Source organism: Atta cephalotes, assembly GCF_000143395.1.
Source record: "Atta cephalotes unplaced genomic scaffold scaffold00022, whole genome shotgun sequence".
In the NCBI taxonomy this organism is placed as follows: Eukaryota; Metazoa; Arthropoda; class Insecta; order Hymenoptera; family Formicidae; genus Atta; species Atta cephalotes.
In genome coordinates this window covers 1619328-1631142 of record NW_012130086.1, presented here as the reverse complement: position 1 = coordinate 1631142, position 11815 = coordinate 1619328, and the positions used below count along the sequence as shown (strand labels likewise).

At 34.8% G+C, this 11815-nt stretch overlaps 1 protein-coding gene across 1 annotated transcript in view; it reads left to right on the top strand.

Annotated features, from left to right (window-relative positions):
* The first annotated feature begins 247 nt into the window (after window positions 1–247).
* Window positions 248–11815, top strand: part of LOC105619534 (janus kinase and microtubule-interacting protein 1) — a 16542-nt gene continuing 4974 nt past the window's right edge. Inside the window, exons 1-5 of the mRNA XM_012201052.1 lie at window positions 248–432; window positions 936–1277; window positions 1678–1951; window positions 2251–2364; window positions 4136–4225. Coding sequence (XP_012056442.1) covers window positions 248–432; window positions 936–1277; window positions 1678–1951; window positions 2251–2364; window positions 4136–4225 — 1005 coding nt within the window. The remainder of the gene's footprint in view (window positions 433–935; window positions 1278–1677; window positions 1952–2250; window positions 2365–4135; window positions 4226–11815) is intronic.

The window sequence follows — 11815 nt, the reverse complement described above, 5'->3', positions numbered from 1 at the left end:
ACTAACTACTACTACTAACTACACGTACTACGTACTACTACTACACACACACACACACACACACACACACACACACACACACACACACACACACACACACACACACACACACACACACACACACACACACACACACACACACACACACACTCACTCACTCACTCACTCACTCACTCACTCACATATGTATTATATATAAATGTTTGAACAAGTTTATAAATACCTGCGCTTTTTTTTACTAGAGACGATGGCAAGCTCCTCAGAGGGAGACACCGTCAAGCCGACGAACACGAACAAATCAACGACGACTGGAATCAACATTCTCACATCCAAGGAGGGTGCGAGAAAACGACGACGCTTGGAATCTCTGACAACGAATTCGGAGATCCCTGAGAAAACGCAGCGACGCGACGAGTCATGCAACTTCTATGCGTAAGAATATTATTTTGCAATACAGAATTTCACATGTAATATATATCTACCATTAATTATCAGTATATTAAAAAATGCATCAACGACATGTAATTAAAAAATATTTATTGAAATAAAAAATTTTAATTATATATACAAAAAAGAAAAAAGTATCATACAAATATTTTCAAAATTTTTAACGCTTTAGTGAAATAAAAATATTCTTTGAATCAAAGAAAATGTTTAAAAGAAATAATTTAAACTGTAAAAAAGAAGAGATAAATTATAGCCATAATAAATATAGAAATACGTACGTAACAAATTTAAGATTTCTTTTTATAAACTTAAAAGTACTCTCGTAAATAGTGAAGCAAAAAATATCTATACTACTATAATTATTACTATAATATCGTATCCTGTATTTAATTGGATTTTATGATTCAAAAAATGTGAGGTCAGTCAATCAGAGAATATTATTTGAAATTAATTACATATTCTAACACATGATGCATTTTCACCCTCAGCGAAACAAGGACTCAGCACATAGAAGACAAAAAAGACTCGTCACAGCCACGCCTGAAAAAAAAGGATCAAACTATTCCAATAAATTCACAAGATGTTCGAATGTCACAATCTTGCGAAACAGGCGTGAGACAAAATGATGCGACTAGATTAAGGAAAACGATACAATGGCTTGAGGAAGGTGCGCGAAGGTTACGCGAGGATCTGGCGAACGTGCGAACCGAATTACATGAAGAACGAAGGGCTGCAAAAATTGCCAAGAGAGAGTTTGAAACTGCTCTCAGAGAAGCCAGATTTGCTGAGGCTGCCAAATATCAATCAATCATAACCGAATTAAAAACCAGGTAAAATATAAATATTTTTACCTACACTGAAAAAAAATATAGTCAATTTTAATAAATATTTAGTTGAATACTGCCAACTAAATATTTATTAAATATAAAGATATATTTATTTGATACAAGAAATGTTAATTCCATTTAATCATTTTTTTTATTGAACTTTTGAAAATATTTACTTATTGTAAATAAATGTTTAGTTGGCAGTATTGAACTAAATATTTATTAAAATTAACTATATTTTTTTCTCAGTGTGAAGTTTATATGATTCAATCTTTTTTATTTCTCTCTAACAATTTCGGTTCTCAAGTCTAAAAATTCATTTGTAATTTTTGAACTTGAATTTGAAGACTGTCAAATAATTGGTGTTATTAAAAAAAGTACCGAAGGTAATATTTTCTGTCAGAATCGTTCAATCTGCGTCGCCATCGCCGTCACCGTCGCCGCCATTCAAATCGGATCCCGTGAAAGACGAGAGTCACAAGCGTGAATTATCAACCCTCAGAAAACGCTTAGTTGAAGCTGAGGGCACGATACGAAGACTCGAACAATTGGTGAAATCACAAGCGAGCACTACTCGCAGTACCAATAATACTTCTTCCTACGGTGATGCGCGCCGTCTGGAAGTGGAAATACGAAATTTACGTGCAGAAAACGAGAAACTCGAAGAGAAATTGCGTGTAAGAGCCAATCCTTTAATCTTTTAAATTTGCAGGATTTAAACTTTAGAAGGACTTTGAAATTAACTTAGATTAAGTGATTAACTTTAATGCTAAATATTGATTATTTTAATAATTACAATCACATTATATATATATATATATATATATATTTACAATTACATTATATATTTCCGATATATATTTCTATTTATTTCTGATTTATTTTAACAAGTTTATCATTGATTTATTACGTTCACAATAAACGTCATTCTTTTTATGATATAGTTCTCACTTATAAGAGATATTTTTACATTTAGATCGCTTTAAATGCCGAGAAAACTCGCATCGCTGAGATACGAGCTCAACGAGAAAATCACGAAGCTGAACTTTCCGCATTGCGAAAATCACTTCGCAGCGAAGCTATAAAAATGGTAAATAATTTAGATATCGAAAGTATCAATAAATGGTTTAATAGCTCTTAATAATTATACGGCCGTGACGTCGCTCGAAACAAGAATAGCGAATAATATCGCTGAGGGCGATTCACCAGTCGGGCACGTAAAAATATCCTCCTTCACGAATACGAGAGCGCTAGCGTCAGCACGAGACTCTTCGAAGATGCTTATTAAAAAATTATGCCCTGCGGTATTGGTCTGCACTAGAAAAGGGTTTGTCCAAAATGCAGCAGTCCGGTCTGACGCTTATTCGGACAAAAGTTTTACCAACACGGCGAACAGTTTGCCATAGGCATCGACGAAAAAGAATGCCCCTTGCTGTGCGATTACTCAAAATGATCGCGCGTTTCCCACGCTATACATTCTTGCCCCGGAATTTCGGATGTGATTCAACAATTTGCAAATTATAGGGCAAATCGTACGTGCAGCAATAAATATGGAAAATTATGTATCTTCTCGAAATATTAGTTTAAATAACTGATTTTTTTTTAATTTAATCCTTTCGATGTTGATATAAGTAAATAATTCGACAAATCGCTATAAAAAATTGTGAATTTTTACGAGAGTGAATTTTTTAGTTTTTTTTTTATTCTGTTATTTCAAACATATCAAAATAAAAAAAAATATTTTAATGATTTCTTTCTCTAATCACGAAGGATTAATTTTGTTTTAGTTTCATTTGTAAAGTAATGCGACAGTTATATGTATAATGAATGAAAACTTGCATCCAACGATTTATTTCAAGCTATGTCTAATTTCTACCGCGTTACCGCGTCCGCATCAGACACTATATTTAATTCTAATATATTTATTCCTATCGGCACGCCGTGTAACTCGGGGAGATACTTCCCGCTTCCTAGCATGCCACTACATTACGGTTGAAATCGTGCAGTAATGTTGTCTACCGCATTGCCAGCGTAGACTAATACGATCGCGACCTGATTCTTGGCAAGCAGCCAAATATCGGAGATAATGAAAGGAAACTAAGTCGGTTTTGGCATATGGGGTCAAAAATGAAGAATTATGAATCTCATTTATTTAATGGAAGCCTAATGAAAATTAATTTGAGCATCAAATTCATGGGATAATTTTAATAATAACTGATCATCTATTTAAAATGGTAATTATAAGAAGGTAAAATAGACTCTTTTGGATTTTTAAATCAAATTTAAAATATTTAAAGTGAATCGAGTATTTTAACGCTAAGAATTGAATGAATTCAATTGTAGGTTTCATTGTTTTGAAACGAAAATGCCATTCGAGGGATTATCAACCGACGCCGCGCTCGTTTATGTATATGGTCGTCACGTTCCGATCGTAATCCGATCATGGTAATAATTGATTTAAGACTTCCGGTCGCCAAATGATTCATCGTTCTCAGAAATCATGTATTGCTATCGTGTGCAACCGGAACAAAAAGCACGCGCTCGTACGTGCGAACACCGTGAATGCTTAGAGACATCGATGGATAACGCGGCGTTTCTCTCATCCCACACCTGTACAGACAAGGTGAAGGCAAAAAGGCCCCCGGGGCCTGACAAGCCTGACTGAACGCGGTGGGACGAGGTGAGAGCTCGAAAGCGGTACGAAAGGGACCGATCGCTGCCCCTCCCCTTCGTCATCGCTGTGTATCCCATTCTTCGTCGCGATCGCTGGCGATGTTAATTTTTCTCATTGCAACTTTCGCCATACGTGTCCACGCGCGAGAGATCCGCCGCATTCAAACGAGTTTTGCGGATTTTTGCAGATGGATGAGCTGCGTGGCAAGAGCCGAGAGATTGAGAAGCTGTCGAAGCTCTTGAAACGTCGAAAGTTAGCGCCGGCGGAACAAGAGATGGTGAGTATTTGCATTTATCTATCGTGTTTCCGCTTCCGCGAGATATATCGCGAATACGATACGTAAAACCTGGTATTTTAAAATATCAGGATCTCTAATGTTCGTATCAAACTAGAAACTGAGATCGAATTTGATCAATCAAAGAAAGGTCCATTGATATTGGTTTTCTTTTTTCTGATTGGTTAAATTTAATCTCAATCTCGATCTCAATCTCGATCTTTATTTCTAATTTGATACAAGTATAATGCAAAGCCTTCAAAATAATAGCTACTTAGATAAATTGTGTGTACGATATTAGTTTTGTTGAAAATTAGTTTTTTGTTTAAATAAATTGTAATAAATGCATATTATATTTTAAGATTTTAATTCAAAATTAAGTGTCATAAGTTGATTTCAAATCGAAATTTTATCTAATATTCATTTAATTAAAATTAAATGTTATAAATATCAAGTTGAATAATATTTTGTAAAGTTAAATAAGATTGGCATTTATATATTTAAAATTTGCCAAAATCTTTTATTATTTAATTCATTACTGTTAATATCGTATCATAATATTTTTGTGATGAAAAAGATACATCAATTTTGGAAGAAACATTGTCGAGAACATTAAATACATTTATTAATGAAATTTATAAATTTATAAATTTATAAACTTTATAAATCGAATTTATAAACTTATCTTTTTAAAAGCCTCTTGTTTTCAATCGCTTATAATTATTCTGTTTTCACTATTTATAGACTTTCCACATTTTAGTAAAAGTTAATTCCAATTTGATCACAGAGTTAAAACATGACCTATATATAGAACATTCTATTGTATATCACATGTATTTATTCATAGAAATTTTTTTAACGATTCTACTACTTTTGAAAAAAAGTCCAGAAACATTATAAATAAGATAATATTTATATTTTCAATACTTTCAATCTAATAATATTCACTTTAAATATTGAATTATTTACAGCACATTACATCTGTTTGATCGTTTATCACGAACGAAATCAATAGTCTCTTTTGTCTCATTCTTGTCAGATATCTCACTCTGAATTCTTCCTTATTTCATTCGTTCTCAGATATGCGCGACGGTAAAGAACCGTCGTGTGAACAATCCAACGGTTCACCCTGAGGACCGGTGCACGCGATTATCATATCGTGTGACTTCCGATGTAAGTTTATACAGCATCAAGTTCCTAGAAATCTTTGACATGGACACTCGATTCGTTCAGAGTTAAAATCAGCGACTCAGTATATACTTGATTTCTTAAAACTGCCATCTGTCATAATAACAGTACTTGTGTTAAATATCATTTTTAAAGAATATCTTATAAACCAGAAGTTACTCTGTGTCCTATTTACTTTTTTTCTTTGTCAGAGAAGTACTAAAAGAAGTCATTAGTCATTAGAATTACGTCATTAAACGCAAAGCTATAAAGTATGATGACTCGCTGATGTGATGGAGGGTTAATGAACCATTATGTGCAGCGATACCGAAGTGCGCTTAAAACGATACCGCACCGTTTAAGCATCTTAGATATTTGGACATGCTCCAAGAAAGATGCGCTGACAACAGTTAGTCGCTACTTTTCGGACAGCGGTCTTCACTTTCGTCGAAGCGTTTAATGATTCAACGAAGCCATTACGAATCGCTGAATCCAAGGGATATTTCATATCTTGATGGTTCGCTTTTAGCCGAAGGTACTCGGATATCGTGATATCACCGGGTCAACGTACCGGGTCACATCGCAAGACGACCCGCGCGATCCGTGCATTGTGTATTATACGCGTCTTCGTCATCTTAAAGGAACTTAAAGGCCATGTGAGCGAGCGGTCGCAGCTAAAAGGTTGTAGTTATGCGCCGCACAATATAATTGACACCTTTTCCCATCTTATCGCCGCTTAATCGAGCTAGCTAACGGTAGCGCGAGATCTACAGTAAAAGCGGTAAAAGCGATAAAAAAGCTTTCTTTTCTTTGGCAACGGTTTCGTGAACTCTGATCTAAAAAGAAGAAATGGAAACAGGAGAATGTTTCATTCTCTTCATCTCGAGACTTTTCAATTTCCAATCTCAATCTCAAATCTAATATATACTCTCTCTTTAAGAAACACTCTCCTTTCGCGAAGAGAAACACACACGACCTAACAACCCTTATTGGAAAGCTGCTTAAGTATTATTTCTTTTAATATCAAGAATAATAATGAAAGCTACCGATAACAAAAATTCATTCATTCTTTCTTTCTTTCCAAGAAAATTCTGTCTTAATTAAACGCTAAATTAGCAAATTGTTCAAATCACACAGGTATGAGAGTGTGACATGAAGATGACACATAGGAAGGTACACGAGCGCATTGTCTCGCGTCACACCCTTTGACGAGGAAGGTGGGAGGGAGGAGAGAAAAGAGGGAGCAGTTATGATCCTAATCTTACGTTTCATTGTGTCTCGGGCTTAAGTTCCTGCCAGGTCAGCAAGCCGTAGATACGCCTGTAACTTTCCGAATGGAATGGAAGAGAGGAACGGGTCCGCGCTCGCAACTCCGTACACAGGTAGCGTAGAAGGCCCTCGCGATTATCGGAGGTGGCTCGCTTCAGTCTGGTCTAGACGTCGGCCGTGCGCGCACCATTCTTCCGACGCGACGTGTCCGCCACCACTTTTCCGTGCGTGCCTCGGGTGTGACACACGATCGAGGGATTTGCAGAATCTCTCTGTGTATCGTTTACTAGGGATACCGGCGTATACCGACATCCCGGTATTCCCCCTTTCACGCCCGTTATATGAATTCTCAACATCAACGTGCGCTTCATGGGGTTCGCGTGGAACGAGGTAAGGATTACGATCTGCGTCTCCCTTGTCTCCTCTCTCATTTACACGTGATTATCCATTGGTTTCCGTTACGTTCAACGCGAAATTGTAGCTTCCCTTAAATGAATTAATCATTTACGGAGCGATTATAGATATTATATTCTAAAGTGTTACTTTAAAAAAAAAAAAGAATAAAGGAGAGAGATTGACAATTATAAATTTGATTTTAAATTTTATACTTTAAAGTGTCACTCACATAGAAAAATAAGAGAGAGAGAATTGGCAATTATAATTTTTAACCTTTACGCTACAAACAGCTACTATAAGAAGCTTTCACCTATGTGTTCATCGTATATGAGAAATCATTATAGTGAAAATTTTCACTGCACATATGTAATGACATTATAAGGATTCATCGTTAAAGCAATGTTATGAAAGAGCATCCTTATTAGGAACATCGTTAAAGAAACTTTCAGTAATTTTTTTATCAACAAATTATTTTTTAATAAATTATGTTGATTGACGATGCGATAAAATTATACATTTCAATTCTGTATGACAATAGTTTTCTTCGAGTATAATTTGTTATGATGAAAATGCTTTTAATTTAGTTTTGTCATCATGTAAATTAATCGCTGTATGATATTAAAAAATACTTACTAATAATAATAACCAATAATTGTACATTAACACACAAATAGTATTTTTAATTTTTTTCTTACTTATTATTTAAATAATATTTATTTATTAAAAATCGCCAAATTTTAATTCGAAAAAATTGCAAATAAAGCGAAATAAGAAAATATTAAAGCAACGAATATAATCCTAGTAATAATAAAAAGTAAAAAATGTAAGCAGAAAATAAAATAAAGTAATAATTAGATTCTATTATAGAGATATAATTCACAAATTAAAAATATTGCGAATAATGTATTTAAAGAAATCTAATATTGGCCAATTTAATATTAAAGGATATTTCAAATAAATAATTTATTGCTTATTTAAAATATTAAAGATCAGCAACAGTGCTTTTAATATTCAAATTAAATACTTAATTACTGCTTTTTAGTATTGAATTGATCAGTATTAAATTTTTAAGGGTATAGACATTACTTAGGATTCCTACAAATATTTTCACTATTATTCTGTGTGAGCAATTGACTGCGATTAAACCTATAGCAATCATCGAGATTAAATATTTTTATGCTCTTATTCCAGTTTCACTGCTGCCTTCTCTTGTCCCTGAGTAGAACGCGAATAGAGTGTAGTCAATCGCGTTCCCAGGGAAATCGACATAAGTTGCGTGTCGTCGACGTACCGTGGGAACAATCTCGTGATGCGGGTCACGATGCGAGAGAGAAAAAAAAATAGCAGAAATGAATATGTCGTACGATTGTAACAATAATTCCCGTAATTGAATTATTTTGTCAAATCATTTTGCGGAATAAAAAGTGGCTCCAGTTAGCCATACACAATTGAACCAGCACGGTTCTTGTATAGTATCTAATAATAAGAGACAATTAGCTGAAAGTAGGTATCCTCTTTAAGATTCCTACTTAGTTTTATGTTCCTATATACTTAAAATTAGTTTTCCGTTAATTGGCAGTCGTTACCAAGTTATTACAAGAACTATTGCACAAATTGCCGACAATGTGCTGCATTATTTAATATTGTAGGAATTTTAAATAAAAAGTTTTAAATAAAAAGGATTGAAATAAAAAACAGATTCTTAATATGTTTACAAATAAAGGACAATATACATAAATATATAAATATATCAGTCTAATAATATATTATATTAATGTAGCCTGTACGATACATTGTATAATATATTATGCCAACCGTTAATCCTTTCGTGAAGAGTCATAATAGTAGTTTTCATCATATTTATTATGTATGGAGAATCATAGTGATTGCGTGTATAAACGCGTTGGAACTTATTATTCATCTGGGGATCATCTGGGAATATATAAATACATTGATTTACCTGAATTAATAAACATATACGTTTCAATACTATTCTTCTATAGAAAAGAAAAGTGCTTTTAAAATAGAATAGCATTTTATTACATCATACAGTTTAATTTTTAATTAGCTAGCTTCTCAAAAATTAATTTCAAACAATCGAAATGAAAAATGTTCGCGATTTCGCAAGAACGAAGTAACAAAGTTTGGATATTTAGATTAAAAAATAATCAGTATCTATAATATATAATTTACGTAAAACTAATCTAAGACTAATTTTAAGTAAATTCGCAAATCCATTGAAACGTGTCCGCTCGCAGCATATCCAAAGCGGATACTTGCGCGTGTAGGCACGAGCGGACACGTAAGTATGCCTTAAGCACTTAACTATCTACCATTGTCCTCCTTTGAGGCGGCACGCGGGATGAATTTCAATGACTCCGCGACGCGTAAAAAAAAGACGAGAGAGAGAAAGAGACGAGAGAGAGAGAGAGAGAGAGAGAGAGAGAGAGAGAAGACGGCGGCAGCGATCCGTCGCGATACCGGCTCCAAACAGAGCTGTTATTTCACCGGATGCGCTTCCTCGCTTCGTCTCGATTGCAAGTGGAACGACCTGCACGCGAGTTCTCCCTTTGATTCTATCTTGAGCCTTCAAGAATCAGCGGGAAATACTCTCGGGACGAGAATGACGACGGCGCGGCGCCAGTAGGCAAGTACCTTCTCGACAACTAACGATACCAGCGATACCAGCCACTCTCGGTGAGCTACTTCGCAGAAGAAAGTTCCCAATCTCCCTTCCCACCATCCCCCTCATCCCCCAGCAACCGCAAAGATACGAGCGCGGGTCGTGATACATCGGTGCATAAGAGCACACATATATTAGCGTGCAATCGAGCCCGCGGTCACGTTACCACCGGACCGGATCACCTCGAGGATCGCCGTCGCGGTTTCTCTATGTACCTACTTAACAACACCTTCGCTCAACCTCGCCTCCTTTATCCTTGACTTTATAAAGAAATCCGCGCGGGCGGATCTATAAGACGAATGATCGAGAGAGAGAGATCCGGCAAAGCCATTTTTCTATATCCTTTTTTTCGCGAGGAACTATGATAAAGTTACGCTTCCAAGAATCTTCGTGACATTTGGCGCACCTCGATATCTTTACCGCTGTATCTCAGCTGATGAGTCAGGATCTTTTAGAAGATAGGTCCATACAACACACATTTTATCCGAAGAACATCTTTAGGATATTCTCTGGATACCTTTAGGATGTCCCTCAGAGATTTGTGCTGTATGAGGAGGTTTAATCATTCTTTTTTTTTTTTAAGAAGGTAATCGATAATCGTCGTTAAGAAGATCTGAGGGATGATCGAAGTCCAAGTTCGTGGTCAGACCACAAACACGATGTGCATCTGTACAGATGCATGAAAGACCTCGACGGCGTGGGAGAGATGCACTGAGATGCGCGCTTACGTAGTCTCACGTCTACACGCGGTGCTATGTAATTCCAATCCAATCGTTGCGGTCATGATATTAATAATACCTGAGTAACGGTGGGCGTGCACCACAGTGTAATTAGCAACTTCCTCTCTTAATAAGAAGTAACGAGCATGCATAGGAAGGACGATACGTTATATGTTGTAGTAGGTGTGTTTGGCACCCACGGCACGTCCTTCGATAACGCGGACATTTCGATTTTATATGCGGGTCGGCGAGCGCGAGTAAAGCTGACAATGAGAGCGAAAGTCGCGCTTCGAGCGCGACAGACAGCGTACGAAGGCTTGGCAAGAATCGAATATAATAATAAATCATAAGTGAGCGTTATGTTATCGTGAACATATTGAAAAATATATATATGTCGTAGAACTACCTACCATTTTTGAAATCTTATTTTATTCTAAAAATTTTATTTTAATTTAATCGAAATTGCAAGGAATTGCTACGTATTCAAAAAGATTGTAATTTTTAGAATTCTTTGCTGATTCAAAAAAAAAATAGAGTTTTGTTGTACATTTTTTTCATAAAAAAGACATTTTGAAGTATCAAAAAATTTAAATACATATAAATCTAAAAATAATTTTGTTGAATCATTTAAATAATTATACAGAACGCTCAAATTGGAGTGGCTAGAATATTAACTTTTTGTAGTATCGCTCATTATACTTGTGATTCCTATCCGTAATTATTTTAATAGTCCAAAATTATTTTCAGATCTGTATCCAGCTAAATTTTTTTTAGATACATCAATAAAATCATCTTTAATGTTAAAATTAAATAATTTATATTGATAATTAGTTTTATATGCTTCAAAATTTGGAATTTTGTATATTATACAATATTATATATACAATATTATATATTTGCAGAATTAAAATTATATTTACAAGATAAAAAAATGTTTTACATTTTTGTGAAAGGAGTTCTTTATAAACTACATAAAAGAATAAAACTATTTTATACTCTCGAATGAAATAAACGAATGAAGTAATTCAGTAAATCTTGATTGATGGATTGCGTGTTTTATAAGGAAGTTTCGTTGATCTTTAATAGACCATAATACATTAGAAATACGCAAGCCATCCGAGAAACACGCGGACGGATTACGAGATCATAAGCGGGGGCGGGAGACGATCGGTGAAAGTGAGATTAGGTACTGTATGAAATGGTACAGATTGAATTAAGATGCCGCAAACAAGATTCTCATAAGATATCCTAAATTTAACCTGTTTACAGAGTGTACGAATATATAAATAGATATATTCCACTGCATCACATATATAGAACTTCTAGAAATGTGAATGTCTATTATATATAGATATTAAA